This window comes from Lampetra fluviatilis, chromosome 52, assembly GCF_964198595.1.
Source record: "Lampetra fluviatilis chromosome 52, kcLamFluv1.1, whole genome shotgun sequence".
Taxonomy (NCBI): Eukaryota; Metazoa; Chordata; class Hyperoartia; order Petromyzontiformes; family Petromyzontidae; genus Lampetra; species Lampetra fluviatilis.
The window spans coordinates 6,058,936-6,079,967 of record NC_136326.1 but is presented as its reverse complement, the minus strand read 5'-3'; the positions used below and the strand labels follow the sequence as shown (position 1 = coordinate 6,079,967).

General features: G+C 49.7%; 1 protein-coding gene across 2 annotated transcripts in view; it reads left to right on the top strand.

Annotated features, from left to right (window-relative positions):
- The window catches only part of LOC144949115 (uncharacterized), a 64,847-nt gene that overhangs the window by 4,537 nt on the left and 39,278 nt on the right, over window positions 1-21,032 (top strand). For both annotated transcript variants that reach the window (XM_078878967.1, XM_078878968.1), the window contains exon 2: window positions 18,331-20,007. In XM_078878967.1, coding sequence (XP_078735093.1) covers window positions 18,393-20,007 — 1,615 coding nt within the window. In that variant the 5' untranslated portion in view covers window positions 18,331-18,392. The remainder of the gene's footprint in view (window positions 1-18,330; window positions 20,008-21,032) is intronic.

Here is a 21,032-nt window from a genome sequence, read left to right as displayed (position 1 = left end):
TTTGAAGCCAACAAAAAAAATATCGGGTGACGCAAAGGCAAAGATCCCCCGTATAGCCTTAACAGATTGTTGGGGCAAGTGCTGCGAGCGAGCACCTACGAAGGCCGGCACGGCACACCAGGGGGTGGGTGGCCAACACCACGCCCGGCCGCCTTTGTCTCGCACCAGGTACTCATTTGAGGCTGAGTCGACCTAGGGAAGGCCCAGGAACGGTTTAAATAATCGTCACCGCTGTTGGCCGTGAGTGGGAATCGAACTCGGATCGCCGGGTTCGTAGCGCAGCGCGCTAACCGCTACACCACCGCTCCCCACGGGTGACGCACACACCAGATGATAAGATGCACTCCACAACTTTATTTTTGCTTTAGAATACAGGAAGGGGGTGTGGAGTGGGGATAGTGCGTCTTTGTTATCTGGCTAGTCCGCTATACACGTGTTGTGGCAGTTGCGGAATGCCATGGATATGGTCTTCCTACGAAGCCAGTAGTCCTCAACCGTTGGTACGCTGGCCCCCGTGGGGGTGTGTGAGTTGATTTATAAATGTGTGAAATTATATCATACGTGAGAATAATTACGTACTATACACTACACTATACACTACACTATACACTACACTATACACTACACTATACACTACACTATACACTACACTATACACTACACTACACACTATATACACTACACCAGTGGTTCTCAACCAGGGGTCGTTGCAATGGGGTACGTGAGGTGATTTCTAAACGTGTGAAATTCTATACACTGAAGTCATGGGTGAAACACATTCCTGCGGATGGAGCTGGTAGGAACGTTGGGTTTGCTCGGTCAATGGCCAGGGTCAACGGCGTGGTGTATTCCGCAAATATGCCCGACTGTGAGGGCGGGCACAAGCCGGCGTGAGTAGGTTAAACGTTGAGTTTTATAAGGGCACCACGGGGTGACCAGCCCCTCCCCTCCCCACCCAGCCCCACCCCTCCCACCCCCCACCCAGCCCCACCCTCCCCACACAGCCCCACCCTCCCCTCCCCACCCTGCCCCTCCCCACCCTCCCCACCCAGCCCCACCCTCCCCACACAGCCCCTCCCCACCCAGCCCCTCCCCACCCAGCCCCACCCCTCCCACCCCCCACCCAGCCCCACCCTCCCACCCCCCACCCAGCCCCACCCTCCCACCCCCCACCCAGCCCCACCCTCCCCACACAGCCCCTCCCCACCCCACCCTCCCCACCCAGCCCCTCCCCACCCAGCACCACCCCTCCCATTTTTGGATGCACGACGGACTGACACAATCATCTCCTGTGGGCTGGTGGAACCAGGTGTTTCCTACCAGTATAATCACGTATGAATCTGCCTTGTGCTGCGGGTCTGTGTTTAGACGGTGCCACTCGCTCATTAGGCAAACTCGACTCTTTCAGAATGTTTCGAACACTGCACGACTTGTCACTTTGAAGGTGATGTTTATTACTCGTGGAGAAGCTGCCTTTCCTGTACTTTGCACTCCTATCCGTTTTGTTTGTATTGTTTGTTGTTGCAACTTTCTGACCGACCCACTTCTGGGCATCTGTGAAAAAGAGATTCATAGCTCATCGGATTTCTCCAGGATAAATATTCTGATTCTAAAGAGACTTGCTGCGGTTTTCATACTGTTCTCACAATCCTATCATAATTAATAATAATAGTTTACATTACTCGGAGCACTTAGAGTAATCTGGTGTTTTTTACGTAATAAAATGCCAAGATAACATTTTACGTGAGGTCTTTTTATATATTATCTAAGATTTACAGAATATTACGGTGAAATAATTACATTAATAGCACAAATTGAAAATTTCTAGAAATTGTATTTAATTGAACGTAGCCAACCGTGCTAATCGGAGTTGTGGGGGAAGGACAACAAACGAAAAACACAAAGCAGTTATAAAGATGCTGCTCTATTTAAGACCGGAAGCAACAGGAGAGCTTCACCATTCTTGCCCGATGAAGCTGATTGTAATTACCAGCGAAACGTCGTGCTACTCAAATTTTAAAATGCTGTTGATTCTCTCTTCAGCACACCGGTGGGCTAAAGAAGTGAATTAATTTGTCCTTTGAAAACGTGACACATTTTTTACTGTTTGGCCGTGTCGGGTGGTGGAGGGTTACGACACATTTATAAATAACGCGATCTGACCCAAAAACCTATATTATGAATAAAAAAATTAGTTTTCAATCTAGATGTAAAAGTGCATAGCTCCAGTGGCTTCCTAATATCGGAAGAAAGAGCGTTCCGAAAGGCCGCAGAAGCGCATCTGAAAGCGCCGCGCGATGTGGCGGTGACCGTCTTTGTTCGACGGCAGCAGCCAAAGGCCGCTGCTGCGAAGATGACCGAAGTTCGTTCGCCCGATGGTTTATGCTCCTTGACGAGATAAGCAAGGTGATCGTGGTTAATTTGTGGCAAGCACTCGTGTGTGTGTGTGTGCGCGTGTAATGTGTTGTGTTCCGTCAGTGCACCCGGAAATGCACCCAGTCTCATGAGATCTTGGAAGCTAAGCAGGGTTGCGCTCCTGAACGTGATTCGGACGGGGCGACCACCGGCCACAAACAAACAGCCAGCGAGACGACTTGCAGAGGCTATTTTGTTTGGCAGCAGAGGGCTGTGCGGAGAACACATTGTCCTGCGGAGGGAGCTGGTAGGAACGTTGGGTTGCTCGGTCAATGGCCAGGGTCAACGGCGGCGTGGTGTATTCCGAAAATATGCCCGACTGTGAGGGCGGGCACAAGTCTGGCGTGAGTAGGTTAAACGTTGAGTTTTATAAGGGCACCACGGGGTGACTAGCCCCTCCCCTCCCCACCCAGCCCCACCCCTCCCACCCCCCACCCAGCCCCACCCCTCCCACCCCCCACCCAGCCCCACCCTCTCCACCCAGCCCCTCCCCACCCAGCCCCTCCCATTTTTGGATGCACGACGGACGGACACAATAATCCCCTGTGGGCTGGTGTAACCAGGAGGTTCCTACCAGTAAATCCACCCTCGTAACCTGCATCCAGTCGTGGATTGTATGCAGATTAGCAAATTGGAGCATTAGTCGTGATAATAGGGTTTTTTCCCTTTTTTTCTGGCAACAAAAATGAAACCTTTTTACAAGGATTCATGTCTGCATTAACCACAATACTTGTGGTCAAAATGCAAAAAAACACTGATAATATGATGCATTGTCCTTGAAACTGATTGGTCCACACAAGGGACGGCTTTCTTTTGAGCCCCGACCCAATTGGTGCTAGACCAGAGGACGCCAAAAGGCGTACAGCTCAAAAACAATGCCACTATCAAAGTAATGAGGGCTCGGGGTGAGCATCTGCATCATTAGACCTCCTTTGCCAGTACCATAATATAATAATAGGGCTTTTAATAATAGGGATTGGCCTCCTAGACACTGTGATGGAAATTCCACATTCCCATGGAATTAGCACGTTAGCTACGATGATTAGATAATCTGATTAACAAAGCGGCATCGACAAACAACTTTGTTTGCAGCTTGTTCCAGTAATCAAATACAGTACTTAAATGTTTACACATGGCTATATTTTGGAATGGCGTTATGGTTTCATGTGTTTTTACTTGTATATATGTTTGTATATATCCGCTTAAACATAACACTGGTCAACAAAAAAATCTACATATTTTTCTGGCCTGGACTTTTGCAGCTGTTTTAGACAAATTTCAGGGTGCTGATTCCAAATCTGATCTCAAATCTGATCTCAGATTTTGTCTATCACATCTCATTTTATGCTATCAGCATACCCCATTTTCATTGATTTTACCCGAAATTAACTCCTTCACTTATGATTGCAAGTTGTTGCGAGTCAGTGACTGCTTTAGTGTTAAAATATGGTGCTGTATTTTTAGGATGGTGTGTTTATAATATCATTTTATGTAGATATCCACATTTATGTAATATTTTTCTTCTGCAGTTTTTATTGAAAATGCAATATTTGATATCTCAAAAACCTGATGTGATAGACAAAAACTGATGCCAGATTTGTAATCGGCACCCCGTTGGAATACCTTATGCCAGAAAAAGTGTGACCAGTGTTATCAGTCGGAACTGTCCTTATTTAATACGTACCCCCAGTTTTTACTTCGAAATACATGAGAAAAAAAAGTATGTTGACCAGTGTAATCACTTATCATCATCGTCAGCTATGATCAAGCCGCTGCTGGATAGAGGCCATGGCTGTGCTGGAGCTGTCTCTTTCTTGGTACCGACGTGCAACAATTCACCTGGCGGCCGCGTGCGTGCCAATTTTACCGTTCCGTCTCCACCTTGGACGTAACTCTCGATGTCCATGCTCCAGAGGTCGCAAACGGGTTTTGATTCCTTACCCGTACCCGGCCGCACCAGGGTCACAAACGGGTACCCGTACCCGTACCCGTACCCGGCCGTACCCGTACCCTACCCGTACCCGGCCGGTCGCAATCGGGTATCGAGTACCTGATTGTGACCTCTGGGATGAAGCCATGTTGCAGGCGCGGGTGGGTTGATTCTAGGAACTTGAATTGTGAGAAGAGACAAGACGTTGGGAAATGAGTGACAAACGGTGACTCACCAGTGACTCACGGCCTACCCGTACCCGTACCCGGCCGCACCAGGGTCGCAAACGGGTACCCGTACCCGTACCCGGCCGGGTACGGGTAGCCGGGTATCGGGTAGGGTACGGGTATCGGGTACCCGGTTGTGACCTCTGCCATGCTCCCAAATAAACGTCGATGGTGACGCGAGAGGCGTCGCTGTGGCGCTGGCCGCAACGCATCTTTTTAAAAAAAAGTTTTCGTGGCAATTGTGACTGGGCTGTTAAAATTGGCGCTCGCTCACCGCGTCACTTCTCGTTCGGGGCGGTGTGGCCGAACGGGGAACCTCTTCGCGGATTTTAAACGGACGTGCTAACGGGGTGTGGGGTGTCTTAGCGCACATTTGTGAAAGACGTTGCCCCCCCACCCTCCACCGTGCTTTGCGTTATTCCCTGCCAAGCTAATTCGGTAGATGCACGTCATAGCAACCGGCTCACGGGGGAGGCTATTTTAAATACCCTTAAATCCCCACCCGGGCCTTATGCTGGTGGTTGCGAAGTCAGTACTCTTAGTTTTTTTCGGTAAAGTCACGTAGGTAAAAAATAAAATTAAAAGATAATAAAAATAATAATGGAAATAAAATACATTTCGATTTAAAGCTTTCGTGACTGCAGGGATTCATCTTCTTGGTTCTTTCGGTAAAGTCACGTAGAAGGGAAGTAATAAAATAATAAAAATTTAACATAATAAAATAATTCTCACGACGTTTCGGCCACAACGCAAGCAGCCGTCTTCAGGTGAAGAACAGGTCTGTCAAGTAGACAGAGTCTGAATGGCACGCTTCGGAGGCAACACAAGTCTCCGTCATCATGTGGGACCGTCACAGCTAAAATTACTGCATCAAGCTGTGACGGTCCCACCTGATGACGGAGACTTGTGTTGCCTCCGAAACGTCGTGATTTATTATTTTATTTTATTTCCATTATTACTTTTATTAACTTTTAATTTTTTACCTACGTGACTTTACCGAAAAAACCTAAGAGTATGAATCCTTGCAGTCACGAAAGCTTCAAATCTGGTAAGTCAGTCCCACCCCGATGTTTATCGGAACTGGCCATGGCCTATGCGGTAGGCTGCAGAAGGGAAAGTGCAGCAACAAAAAAAAAATCTATCGTTGGACTACGCTTCTCATGCCCCGGCGTCTATGCTTCCCTGTCTTCACCAACCCGCACTGACCAGCATGGTGATGCGTGGTTAAATAAGACAAAGATCCCCCGGATAGCCTCAGCAGACTGTTGGGGCAAGTGCTGTTAGCGAGCACCTATGAAGTCCGGAACGGTGCACAAGGGGGTGGGTGGCCAGCACCACGCCCGACCACATTTGTCTCCCCAGTGGCGATGTTTATACACCGCACCTGGTATTCATTTGAGGCCAAGTCGACCTAGGGGCGGACCAGAACAAGTTCAGATATTCGTCACCAGTGTTAGCCTTGAGCCGGAGTTGACGTGGTTGTTTGACCGTACTTTAGCATGCTGGTCCGTACAGGATGATTTACGAAGGGGGGTGCCTGTGTCCTCTCTTTAGATTGTTCACACTTAAATTCTAACTTAGCAATCTTTGAAACACGTAATCAACCAGGCTATGCGTTAATTGTGTGTTGACCGACCCTCTGTGTTGTATTACATTACATTTCGATATTTTACTAGGTTATTTAATTTTAGTGTGTCCTTCTCCTGATTTTCGGGCTTGCTTGCCGTGCCATCGCATTCGCAGCACCACGTCTGTTGACCACTCATTGATATGCTAATTTTTTCTCTAACCCTCCTCCCTCTCTCTGCCTCCGCCCCCCCCTCTGTCTATTTAAGGCCACCACACAGAGACGATCACCCCTCTCTGTTACCTGTGTTGCTCTCGCTATGTATCTTGGTGATATCTGTCTGCTAATATGTCTGTCTATAGTTTTCTGGTTAGATTTTATGTCGCTATTTCATTATACCTGATGATGATTGCTTGTGTTGCAATCGAAACGCCGTATTCTATTATTTAATTTAATTTATTATTTTATCTTTAGACGTGACTTAACCGAAAGAAACAAATAATAATTCCTGCAGTCACGAAAGTTCTAAAATTAAGATTGAGGGTACACAGTACCAGTGAGGTGTGGTCCAATTGTGACCGCGTTTGACTCAAAATGGTTTCGGGAAGCCCTTACCTATCCAGCAGTGTGTTGACATGTTTATACACTGCACCAGGTATTAATTTGAGGCCAAGTCGACCTAGGGGCGGACCAGAACCAGTTCAGATATTCGTCACCGGTGTTAGCCTTGAGCCGGAGTCGAACCCGGGTCGCCGGGTTCGTAGCGCAGCGCGCTAGCCGCTACACCACCGTTCTCCACGTGGTTAAATAACATGACTCATGGCACGCTCGGCGTAGGGAGGCCCTCATCCAACAGTGGATGTACAAGAGGGTCGTACGTGCAAGTAATAATCCGCTTCTGGCCGCAAGCAGTTAACTGACCAGCGTGGTGAGCTATGGTCAGACGTTAACCCCCCCATAATTGACATTGGGCAGAAAGGCCTTCATCCGGCAGTGGATGGACAGGACTGTAAGTTGCAAAGAGCTGAATTTATCGCTCGACTTTCCCAAGGGCTGCTAAGCTGGCTTGGAGTATGGATTTCCAGCGCAAGGCGTTGTCACTACAGGGGACGTTACTGCCATTCCTTATATTTATGTAATCTTATCAACAGGTTTATCGGAATATAAGGTTCAGTGTGGACAAAATCAGGTGATATGGACGTGACGTAACACAATAATTCCTGCAACAGCATTTTCCAATTAATCAGCTAAAACATCAAGCAGTGTTTTCTTATCCGTGAAGTAATAGTCCTGTTTAAATCGCACCTATAGACTGGCAGGCCCAATTCTGAAGTCTGCAGCAGGTTTGGTTGGATTCCTGGTCATCACCCCCTCAACTATTCAGCCACGCCGCTAGGACCTGCTTTAATCGCGTGCGGCTGACCAGAATTTTATCCCAGGAGCTCACGGATGCCGGCCGAGTGTTCTGACGCTGAGCCGAGTTTGTTTACACGTTCCATGTTTCATCGCACAGGTCGTTGACCGCTTTAAGGAGCTTTGCGTGTACGGGTCACCTAGCGATTATCACACTCACCGCTGAGCCTCTCTGCGAGGTGGCGGGGGGTGGTGGGGGCGGTATTTACACTCCCGCTAGCACCTGGTCCGGGCCGTGGAGGTGTACCAAAGTTACACCGCGGCCTAATGTGCGGTGTTGGTGCCAGTCGCACAGTTGACTCGCATTCCAGAGGTCGCTGGTCCGATCTTGGGCCGGCAGTTTAAAACAATGATCACTTTGTCCGATGTTCCCACCACCCCCCTCCCCCGCGGGATAAATGTGTGCCACCGCAGTTCGTGCAGTCACGTGCGCGCTGGGGTGAAGTCTGGTCACTCCAGCCTCTCTTGGAAGACATGCCCAGCTACCACCAGCAGCGTGGTAGTTGAAAGGTTCTCCTCAACGTTTCTTCAATGCCCCTGGTGTGTCCACCCAGCAGTACACGTGGAGTGACATACGACGTCACTACTGCGTAGGGACATGACGTCACTACTGTGTAGGCTCTGTATGGGGGCTGTAGGCGGGTGTCACGGAGGTCGTGTCAGGCCATGACACTCTGCGTGAACCCAACAGGACGCGTGACCGGAGAAAGGGGGGCTAGGGGCTCCAGGGGGGAGCTTGGGGGCAGAGGTCGCAAACGGGTTTTGATTCCTTACCCGTACCCGTACCCGGCCGCACCAGGGTCGCAAACGGCTACCAGTACCGGCCGGGTACGGGTAGCCGGGTATCGGGTAGGGTACGGGTATCGGGTACCCGGTTGCGACCTCTGCTTGGGGGGTCACGTGGTCGGGGGCCCGGACCTTCCTGAAGGATCGAGAAGGGAGGCGTGGCCTGGGGCGGAGCCGGCCACGCCACGGGAGTGATGAGCGGGGTGTGAACAGGGAGCTGGGCTGTTCAACCCTGGGATGAAGACGCCATCGGCGTTCCTCGAGTCTCCGATCGTTGTTGGTGACCAGGCAGCCCGTCACCTGCCTTGGTCACGCTGTGCAGTATTCCCCGAGTGTTAGGGAGGTTCGGGACGCTGGTCACCGCCTTGTGTATAGTGTTCACGTTGGTTGTTGTGCGTTAATAAATAGTGTTGCCTCCGAGTTGAGTGCGCACCTCAATTGAACCCACTACACACGGGTTACGCTGCAGCTAGCCGATGTGCAGGTCGTGTGTGGTGGGGTAGAGAGTGGGTGTACTCTCGCATTACACCAAGATATCTGGTCGGCGTGGAAGAGTTGATAAACAAAAATACCCCCAAGATGGGGCTCTGTAGAGCTCCCTCGAGTGGGTTGCCACGGTGGCTAGGAGATGTTAACGATCTCGCCTGGTGTACAGGAGGCCGTGGGTTCGATCCTGACCCAGACACCTGCTGTATATTTGGAGTTTGCATGGTGGAGAGATGTTAACTACCTCGCCTGGTGTACAGGAGGTCGTGGGTTCGATCCCGATCCTGACACCTGCTGTATATTTGGAGTTTGCATGGTGGAGAGATGTTAACTACTTCGCCAGGTGTACAGGAGGTCGTGGGTTCGATCCCGACCCTGACACCTGCTGTATATTTGGAGTTTGCATGGTGTAGAGATGTTAACTACCTCGCCTGGTGTACAGGAGGTCGTGGGTTCGATCCCGACCCTGACACCTGCTGTATATTTGGAGTTTGCATGGTGTAGAGATGTTAACTACCTCGCCTGGTGTACAGGAGGTCGTGGGTTCGATCCCGACCCTGACACCTGCTGTATATTTGGAGTTTGCATGGTGACGAGATGTTAACTACCTCGCCTGGTGTACAGGAGGTCGTGGGTTCAATCCTGACCCTGACACCTGCTGTATATTTGGAGTTTGCATGGTGGAGAGATGTTAACTACCTCGCCTGGTGTACAGGAGGCTGTGGGTTCAATCCTGACCCTGACACCTGCTGTATATTTCTAGTTTGCATGGTGGCGAGATGTTAACTACCTCGCCTGGTGTACAGGAGGTCGTGGGTTCAATCCTGACCCTGACACCTGCTGTATATTTCTAGTTTGCATGGTGGCGAGATGTTAACTACCTCGCCTGGTGTACAGGAGGCTGTGGGTTCGATCCTGACACCTGTATATTTGGAGTTTAAATGTTCTCCCCCGTGGTCGCATAGATTTGCCCTGGAGAGGGCCTCTCCGGAGCCAGTGAAGGCCCTCGCGCCAGCAACGGCATGAGCAGGAAATTGCAGGGCTGCACCTTTGCCATCCTATCACCTTCCCCGTCGAAGGTGAAGTGGGCTTTAAATATCTCACGTGGTTTTTCTGCGGCGGTATAAAACAGTGTGCCATTGTCGTCGCCTGAATCTTTAATGTGTAATGATACATTATAATGACGACGAAGTCTTTCCCATGCCATGTCAGTCGCATGTGGGTTGTTTGACCGTACTTTAGCATGTTGGTCCGTGCAGGATGATTTGCGAAGGGGGGTGGTGGGGGTGGGTGCACAGTACCAGTGAGGTGTGGTCCAATTGTGACCACGTTTGACTCGATGGTTTCGGGAAGCCCTTATCTATCCAGCAGTGTGTTGACAAAAAGTCGTGTAGGTGTACACATGTCACACGGGACACGAACGAATAATAAAAAAAAATTGGCCCGGAGTGAGTTGAGCTTGCTTCGGCTTGATGTAGAGAAACCCAGTTTTAAAATTTTTTTATATTAAGTTCACTTGCTTGCTTGCTTACGACCGTGCAAATCTTTCGGTCGTTTTTTAACCCACTTCCCGTGATCCAATCGAGCTGACATTTTGCATACAGACTCGTTGTGCGTGACAATGTATTTTCATGAAAAAAAATTCCAAAATTTTACACTTTTTAGGAAAAAATTAATTATATTTAATTACCAATTGCTTAATGGTGGCAGCCATTCATCTGACCCATAGGTGGCAGCCATCTCAAGCCAGAGGACGAGAGGACTCTAGCCGCCACGCATATAAAGGATTTATAGTGAAAAACTTTGTTTTTACGGGTTCATTTTTTAAAATTATTTCCACGGCAGATAAAAAACACACACACCTGGAAGTTTTCATACCATTTTTGGCCTTTTTAATGTAGGTGATGTTGACACACTTGAGCATTTTGACAAGATGATGCCGCAGTGGTGTGGTGGTCAGCACACTGGACTTGTAATCCAGAGGTCGTCGGTTCAATCTCCCGGCACGGCAGTTAAAAGTTTATTCAATCCCCCTGTGTGTTCCTTCCGGCAGTATAAATGGGTTACACTGCAGTTAGTCTATCTGCAGGTTGTGTTTGGTGGGGTAAAGTGTGTGTCAAGGCCGTAATTATAATATATATTCGGGTGGACACATCCACCCCAATATATTGCTATAAAATAGATTTCTGTTTATATGATTGTGGTTATGGTTGTACTTTATGAATCCCTAATCTCTGCCATTACATACAATGAAACAAGAAGAGGTAAAAAAAAGCAATGTAATACAATACACTATTAGACATGATTGTAAAAAAAAAGGTCCATCCTATGTGTTAGTGATTTTTTTATATTTTAGGCATGAAATGGCAGGACCCCCAGACCCTCTGGAATATTTGGTCCCCCCCAATGTTGACTCCCTCTAGTGTGGTGCCATGGTGGCTAGGAGATGTTAACTACCTCGCCTGGTATACAGGAGCCCGTGGGTTCGATCCCGACCCCGACACCTGTATATTTGGAGTTTGCATGTTTTCCCTGTGCTCGTGTGGATTTTTCTTCTGTTTTTTTCCCCTCCACGTTTAGAATCAACGTGTGTGCAGAATATTCGGCTGCATTACATTTCCACACGATAAGCCACTTTATTGGGCCAGCATTTGTGGCCAGGCCGTTTCTGAAAAAGATCCATGTAGCTCAGTGGGTCTTACCTAGTAAAATAAAAAAACACAGCGGGTGGGCAATGAATAGGCAAATTGCAGGGCTCCACCTTGATCGTTGGCACGCACCTTGGTTGACGTGGGTGGTAATTCTCGGCAGGAGAGATAACAACAATGCGGTATATTCTTAGGTTTTTTTCGGTAAAGTCACGTAGGTAAAAAATTCTAATTAATAAAAGTAAAATAAAACTAAAATAAAAATCACGACGTTTCGGAGGCAACACAAGCTTCCGTCTTCAGGTGGAACCGTCACAGCACGATTGCTGTTACTTGAAACAGCAATCGTTTGCTGTTACTTGAAACGTTTGCTGTTACTTGAAACAGCAATCGTTTGCTGTTACTTGAAACAGCAATCGTGCTGTGACTGTTCCACCTGAAGACAGAAGCTTGTGTTGCTTGTGTTGCCTCCGAAACGTCGTGATTTTTATTTTATTTTAATTTTACTTTCATTAATTTAAATGTTTTACCTACGTGACTTTACCGAAAAAAACCTAAGAATATGAATCCTTGCAGTTACGAAAGCTTCAAATCTAGAAACAATGCGGTATTACCGGGGCCGGAGTGGCGCGCCGTGTGTTTCCCGACGTTGCATCAGTTCGGCCAAGAAGTCTGCGACGGGGTTTCTACAAGGGGGGGAAGGCGGTGAGGGAAATATCCGCGTCAGAATCATCCACAAATAGACGTGCCAAGTTTAGAGTGTCGGCATCTGTCCCCCCCCCGACTCAAACGATGCAATGGGTGGGCACTCGTCTTTCATCGCTGTAGGAAGTTCTTGAGCCAGTTGTCAACATTCCACGTTCCCATGGCAGGGATTCGAGTCTCTCATTTGGACGCCAGCAGTTTCAATGTTTCGATTTAAAGCTTTCGTGACTGCAAGGATTCATCTTCTTGGTTCTTTCGGTAAGTCACGTAGAAGGGAAATAATAAAGTAATAAAAATAAAACATAAAATACAAACGTTTTATTTTTATTATTTTATTATTTCCCTTCTACGTGACTTTACCGAAAGAACCAAGAAGACTTTCAATGTTGTTGAAAGGAGTGGTTTTTCTATTTTCTCGGGGGTAATGGGCCAAGTCGAATGGCGCCCTCGGTCTAGGATTCGAACTTTGATCAGCCCATTCGTGAGCCGGTTGATCTTATCACAGTAACTCTCGCGCCTCAATGAGATAGCAGCTCTTACAATTGCCGTATTATCTGGATTCTAATGCTCTCGAAAGCAAGACCCACCCAAAACTTGTGCCCGGTGTCAAGAAAGTTGGGCACACCTCGTGACGCGCACATTCGCTTACCGAATTATAAGAACCAACTTTTGTTTTCAAATACAAGTTAAGAAAGTGCATCTTATAATCCAGGGAATATGGGATTTCACAATCAATAACGAACCCATTTGAACATTAAATCACTTCTGGGACACTGTGTGACCTGTGAACCAGTGGTTGGTTTCATGCAGTCGATACTCCAATTAATGATATGGAAGTGTAGATTGTATGAAAACTGCCTTTTGAATATTGTAATGAAAGGCGTCTTTCAATCAATCTTTCTCTTACGTCCCAATATCGCTCTCAATAAAGTCGGCATCGGTGCACAACTTTGTCAATCAACTACTGGATGAAGGACTCCTGCATTGTCTGACCATACTTGACGTTGGTCAGGACGGATTCAGATGATCGCTCCCCAAGAACCGTCCACTGGCCGCTGGTCTCGCAGCTCATTGAGATATCCGCTGCGTCACTGCTACCCATCTGCCGCCTCTTGGAATCGTGCGAGCGCGTTGTTGTACAGTTCGTCGCATGAACCGGCGGCTGTGATTCGAAAGGTTGCGGCCGGTTTTTTTCCGGCAACAACGGAGTCGTTGACGAATGGCGCCGTTGACATTTTAAAGCGATATTTTGTTCACGCGCAAGTTAACTTGGCGGCGACGCGGAGATCGGAGGGTGACACGAGAAGCGGGTCGGATCCGCTTCCCCCCGTGCCTTTCGGATTTCCTCAATACGGTGGGACCTCGGTATACGTCGTTAATTCGTTCCAGAAGGTGGGAGGACTTGTACCGAAAATGACGTAGACACCAAACGAATTTTTCCCATAAGAAATAAAGGGAAAGAAAATAATCCGTTCCAGAGGAAAAAATATATATTTTATATGCCATATTATACATTAACGGGGTTGTATAAAATAATTTAGACACTAATTACTAAAATGCATACAGATGCCACGTGACCAGCGCTGCTACCAGCTGCGCTGGTCACGTGGCGTGCCTCGACCCGGGGCTCCACCCTCCATGGGGGCAGCCCCCCCCCACGCCCCCCGCCCCTCTCGCTTTGTTTCAGTCGTGAACGGGGCATACGCGGGTACTGTACGCGGTGACTCATCAAGACCCATTCAAGTTCTAGCAAACGCGTCGTATCCCAAGCAAGACGTCGTATCCCAAGGCATTTTTTTCTCTCGAAAAAACACGACGTATACCAAATTCAACGTATTCCAAAGCGGTCGTATACCGAGGTTCCACTGTGCTGGTTTCTGGAAGATCGCGTTGGCGAGCCTGTCGCTTGGCCATCCACGAGTAATCTATTCCTGGGTCATCAAAAATAGTGTCTGAATAATGTCCGAAAAGATCCATCCAAGCGTGAGCTATTCATGTCTCGCGTGGATTTGTTTCGGGTAACTGGCCAGTTATTCCTTCGAAGCAATGTTAATCGCAAGAGTAAAAGTGTTTAAAGTACGGGCAGACCTCGCCGAACGCGTGGGGGTTGCGTTCCCAGAATATTCCGTGTTGGGCAAAGTCTTACAGTCGACAAACAGTAGAGACCTCATGATGGGAACAACAGGGTTTGCGTTCCTGGGTCTGAAACGATCACCACCGCCACCTCCCTCCTTTGTTCAACTAATTCTACACCCCGATCTCTCACCCTTGTCATTGTAACTAAAGGATGCTGGGTCGCTCTCAATTTCTTGTGTGTGTGTACATTCCTTATTTTTCTATTTCATCTCCAACGCCAAACTCTCCCCCCCGCCCCCCCCCCCCCCCGTGGCACTCTCTCGCCCCCTACACTGTCGCTTGAGTTTCGATTTAAAGCTTTCGTGACTACAGGGATTCATCTTCTTGGTTCTTTCGGTAAAGTCATCACGTAGAAGGGAAATAATTAAAGAATAAAAATAAAACATAATAAAATAATTCTCACGACGTTTCGGCCACAACGCAAGCAGCCGTTCTCAGGTGAAGAACAGGTCTGTCGGAAAGACAGACGGAAAGACAGACCTGTTCTTCACCTGAGGATGGCTACTTGCGTTGTGGCCGAAACGTCGTCAGAATTGTATTTTATTATGTTTTATTTTTATCATTTTATTATTTCCCTTCTACGGGACTTTACCGAAAGAACCAAGAAGATGTCGCTTGAGTGTTGATGACTCGCCATCTCGGCCTCCGTGTGACTAACGTTCTCAACGATTGGACGGCTATATGCATGCGGCAATATTGTGCGAACATTTACGTTGTGCGTGTTACATTTTTTTCCGTGATAATGTAACATTATAATGTAACATCACGGATGAAAACATACTGAAAAAAATACAAAGATCCCCCGTATAGCCTGCAACAGACTGTTGGGGCAAGTGCTGTTAGCGAGCACCTATGAAGGCCGGCACGGCACACGAGGGGGTGGGTGACCAACACCATGCCCGGCCGCCTTTGTCTCCATAGTATAAATGTTTTACACATCATACCAGGTACTCATTTGAGGCTGAGTCGACCTAGGGGAGGCCCAGGACTGGTTCATATAAAAGTTACTGGTGTTAGCCGTGAGCGGGAATCTAACCCGGGTTGCCAGGTTTATAGCGTAGCGTAGCGCTAACCGCTTCACGACTGCTCCCCACACAAAAAAAACACACACACAGTCGATTCATTCACACGTTCCAGCACTCACACGCAACTGTTTCCATAAAACCGAGACCTCATTCGATACACCGTGCAGAGCGGAAGCACGTTTATGTATGTATCTACGTTGAACGTATTTCGCGCCGTACGTGGCCAACCTTGCTAATGATTTAATTTAACACGCGGTTGATAAAGCCACGTTGGGTAAGGTTTGCCTGTGCACGATGGTGACCTGGCATATTGCAAGGTTGTGAGGTCACATCCCGGTTAGGCGCAGGGGTTAACCGATCTCATAATCACTTTCCCGAGGTTGACATGAAATGCGTATTGCTACGTGGGTGGTGGGGTGGGAGTCAACGGTGGCTGTGCAATGGAGAGAATGCACCCCCCGCCATAGAAATGTGGAATTTATATTCTTAGGTTTTTTCGGTAAAGTCACGTAGGTAAAACATTAAAATTAATAAAAGTAAAATAAAATAAAAATCACGACGTTTCGGAGGCAACACAAGCATCCGTCTTCAGGTGGAACCGTCACAGCCACGACAGCTGTATCAAGTAAATGAGAGATTGCAGGAGCTACCACTCCGTTTATATAATGGTTGAATAAAAAGTGTGCTGTACTTGGCCCTTCCCCCCTCTCCAACCATTATTTAAACGGAGTGGTAGCTCCTGCAATCTCTCATTTACTTGATACAGCTGTTGTGGCTGTGACGGTTCCACCTGAAGACGGAAGCTTGTGTTGCCTCCGAAACGTCGTGATTTTTATTTTATTTTACTTTTATTAATTTTAATGTTTTACCTACGTGACTTTACCGAAAAAACCTAAGAATATGAATCCTTGCAGTCACGAAAGCTTCAAATCTAGAATTAATGTGGAATTTACACCATTTAGCTCAGGGCTGTAAAGATAGTATTTGCTGCATTACTGCTCATTTGGATAGGAAATAAAAATAATAATAAAGCACTTGGGCCCCACTTTTTTTTCCTGTGCAGTAGTTTATCATTCAAAGAACACTTATTTATTTTATTGCAGTGGTTGGCAACAGAGATGATTATTGTGTATTCAGTTGTTTGCAGGCCCAGTGTAACTTACTGGGTCGTCACGATTGTTTGCCCCGTCTCATTTGTGGCACCTGCCGTGCGCGTGCATCATCTGTCTCTTATTTGTTCAACGAGCCTCGAGGTACGGTAACATATAATTTGTATCGAATAGGCACAAGTCGTGGATAATATCATCGGTTTCAGATGCGCGACCCTGTGTGTGCGTGTGTGGTGTGAGCAGTGGGGAGCGGTGGTGTAGTGGTTAACGCGCTGCGCTATGGCCAACACCAGTGACGATTATTTAAACGGATCTTGGGCCTTCCCTAGGTCGACTCGGCCTCAAATGAGTACCTGGTGCGGTGTGTCAACATCGCCACTGGGGAGACAAAGGCGGTCGGGCGTGGTGCTGGCCACCCACCCCCTCGTGTATCGTTCCGGCCTTTATAGGTGCTCGCTAACAGCACTTGCCCCTACAGTCTGTTAAGGCTATACGGGGGGGATCTCTAACTTTTGGTATGAATCAAAGGGGCTCTACTGGGTGGTGCTTTAGAGAGACCCCTGTAGTGCGTATTTGGCCTACTCTTCCATGCTGGCCCTGTCTCTTGGCGGAAGAGGTGGCAGTACTCGCGCGAATCCGATATGAATTCGTCAATATTTTTTCTGGGTCACAGAGGCTTTCATCCTGCAGTGGATGCATCGTACCCCACCACACGTGACCTGCCGCTCGACTGTTTGCTGTACATCGGTTTTTAATTATTGTTCTTTTAATGAGCGTCTTGTTCTTGACCTTGAGCTGCCTCGCCATTCCCTCCCTCCTTTTTTTGATCAGAAGAAACCAACAAATGTTGTTTATTTGGCACTTTGCTTTGTCCGTCATGTTGTGTTTTTTTATTCTTGGCGTTTACGTCCTATTCTTTTTTTCAGTAAGTAAGAACATTTCATATTGCGCACTCCTGAGTCCAGCCCATCACCAATGCGCACTGACCACACGTTGAAGGAGGCTCTCTGAAACAACAACACCGTTTTGAGTCTGTTGCGGAACCGGCTCAGACTCGGCGAAGGATCCCGAACATGAGCTTGGTCGCGTATTCCAGGTCTTTAAGCCGCAGACCCCGAAACTGCGCTGGCCGTATCGTACACAAACACACACACTGCACGCACCCCTGTACACACACACACACACTGCGCTAACCCCTGTACACACACACTGCACGCACCCCTGTACACACACACACACTGCGCTAACCCCTGTACACACACACTGCACGCACCCCTGTACACACACACACACTGCGCTAACCCCTGTACACACACACTGCACACACCCCTGTACACACACACACACTGCGCTAACCCCTGTACACACACACACACTGCGCTAACCCCTGTACACACACACTGCACGCACCCCTGTACACACACACACACTGCGCTAACCCCTGTACACACACACTGCACGCACCCCTGTACACACACACACACTGCGCTAACCCCTGTACACACACACACACTGCACGCACCCCTGTACACACACACACACACTGCGCTAACCCCTGTACACACACACTGCACGCACCCCTGTACACACACACACACTGCGCTAACCCCTGTACACACACACACACTGCACGCACCCCTGTACACACACACACACACACTGCGCTAACCCCTGTACACACACACACACACTGCACGCACCCCTGTACACACACACACAGGTTTACACGCAGCGGGGTACAGCAGCAAGTCGCCGCGGATCGTAGTCGGAGTCGATTTTGGTCTGTTGAAGCCGCTACGCACTGATCGGCGAGATAGGATGGAGCACGAGAAATATTACATTTTCCCGCGTAACATGAATTTCATTGTGCACTGTGTTCACAGACGCGCAACCCTCCCCGCCGTAGTCGGGTTTGCCGATCGCGAGCGCCGGCCGGGCCGTCGCGATGGACACCGACTCGCAGACGATGGCGCTCGCCTACTTCCTGAGCTTCATGGTCTTCTCGGCCGTCTCCATCTCGCTCGTGTCGGCCTTCTCCATGCGCCAGAAGCCCTACGTCGGCCTGGCTCGCCGGCACAGCCCGTCCCTGACGGAGCTCAAGGCCGGCGTCGGCGGCGGCGTTGGCGTCGGCGGCAGCGGCAAGCAGCGCCGACGGAAGGAGCGTCGGCGCAACAAGCGTGCCGAGAAGCGCAACGGGGGCCGCCCGGTTGGCGAGGGCCGCCGCAGCGGGAGCCCCACGGCCAGCGAGGCCTCCGACTCGTCGCCGTCGTCTTCGTCGTCGTCGTTCGCCGGCGACCTGGAGGACGCGGTCGCCTTCTTGGGCTCGCGCACCGCCACCGTCATCAACCCCGCGCCGATCAACGCCGTCGCCGTGCCGCAGCCCGGCGGCCGCGCGGCGGCCAAACGGCAGCGGGCCGCCAACAGCAGTGCCAACGGCACGGCGGTGGCGCCAGCGGGCGCGCAGGGCAAGAAGAAGAAACCGAACCACGGCGGGAAGAACAAGCGCGGCGATTCCAACGCACCGCCTGATTTGCCTGCGCTGGCGGCGGTTGGCGGCGGCGACGGCGGCGGCGGCGACACCCGTTTTGCCGCGGAGCTGCCAGATTCCGGCAGAGCCAGTGCCGGTTCCTCGGTGCAGGCTGGGAAGTCCCCCGATTCCACCAAGGCGGCGGCGGCGACGGCAAAGGAAGCGGTGGGCACCGGCGCTTCGGCCAAGAAGGCTGCGACCACGGCCAGGGTGACGGCTACCAATGGAGCAACAACTCCCGTCGCTCAAGCGCCGGCGGCAAAGCCGTCGGCAACCGGCAAGGCTTCGGCGAACCACGAGATGGCGAAAGCCGTTCCCAAAGCCAAGGGTCCGGCTGCTAAAGATGTTTCCTCCTCCATTACCGCCACCTCCGCCACCACCACGAAGGCCGCCGCCTACGATGTCACCAAAGCGCCGGCTGTGAGCGCCGCCCCGGCGCCGGCTGCCAAGGTCCCGGTCCCGGTTCCTGCGGAGAAGGCGAACGGGGAGGGACGAGCGTCTGCAGAGTCGGGCGACGCCACCGTGGGGCCTCAGAGTGGCTCGCCGCTTAACAAGCGCGGCAGGAAGCAGCTGCAGCGGCAGCGGCAGCAGGAGCAGCAGCAGCAGCAGCAGCTGCAGGAAGCATTAATCGCGCCTAAACTGGCGCAGGAAGCGATGGCGACGTTCTCCACCTCTTCGTCGTCGTCGTCGTCATCGTCCTCCTCGTCGAAGCAGCTTCCCTCGAGCTCCTCTTCCTCGTCGTCCCCCGTGCCATCGTCCAAATCGTCATCCAAGTCTCACTCTCCGCAGCGGGAGGTCGTCACCGCCGTGACCGCTGCCGCTGCTCCGCCTGCAGCGCCGGCCGACGGAGTGGCGGGGAAGGGCGCGGCCCGACCGCCACTGCAGGAGGAGGAGGAGGAGGAGCCCGTGGCGCCAGCAGATGAGGAGGAGGAGGTCTCGGGCCTGCAGGGCGACAATGCCGGGCTCGGCAAGAGGAGCAGGCGGAGGAGGAAGGGCAAGGGGAAGCAGGATGGCGGCAGCGATGGGGTTGTGGGTGAGTTCTTTCACGTGCGTGAGGCTCGCGCGGTGGGTGAACGTGGGAGTTGATGGCATCGGTCAAACTTCTTGGTTCTTTGGGTAAAGTCACGAAGAATGGAAATAATAAAATAAATAAAATAAAACATAATAAAATAATTATATATTTTTCTTATTTTATTACTTCCCTTCTACGTGACTTTACCGAAATAACCAAGAAGATGAATCCCTGCAGTCACGAAAGCTTTAAATCGACATTTTGATATTCTTGGTTCTTTCGGTAAAGTCACGTAGAATGGAAATAATAAAATAATAAAAATGAAACATAATAAAATAATTCTCACGACGTTTCGGCCACAACGCAAGCAGCCGTCCTCAGGTGAAGAACAGGTCTGTCGAGAAGACAGAGTCTGAATGACTCACCCCCTCCAACCCAGTTTAAATAGACGCTCCAAGCCTGGGGCTTGTCATTCAGACTCTGTCTTCTCGACAGACCTGTTCTTCACCTGAGGACGGCTGCTTGCGTTGTGGCTGAAACGTCGTGAGAATTATTTTATTATGTTTTATTTTTATTATTTTATTTTTTCCATTCTACGTGACTTTACCGAAAGATCCAAGAAGATGAATCCCTGCAGTCAAGAAAGCTTTAAATCGAAATCGGTCAAACTGTTAAGACGAGTAAGTGAAAGCTTCAAATCTAGAACAAGTAAGTGGGTTTTGGGTTTGGGCAGACAAAGATCCCCCGTATAGCCTGGAATAGACTGTAGGGGCAAGTGCTGTTAGCGAGAAGCACCTATGAAGGTTTTGGGTAGGGCAGACAAAGATCCCCCGTATAGCCTGCAATAGACTGTAGGGGCAAGTTCTGTTAGCGAGAAGCACCTATGAAGGTTTTGGGTAGGGCAGACAAAGATCACCCGTATAGCCTGGAATAGACTGTAGGGGCAAGTGCTGTTAGCAAGAAGCACCTATGAAGGTTTTGGGTAGGGCAGACAAAGATCACCCGTATAGCCTGTAATAGACTGTAGGGGCAAGTGCTGTTAGCGA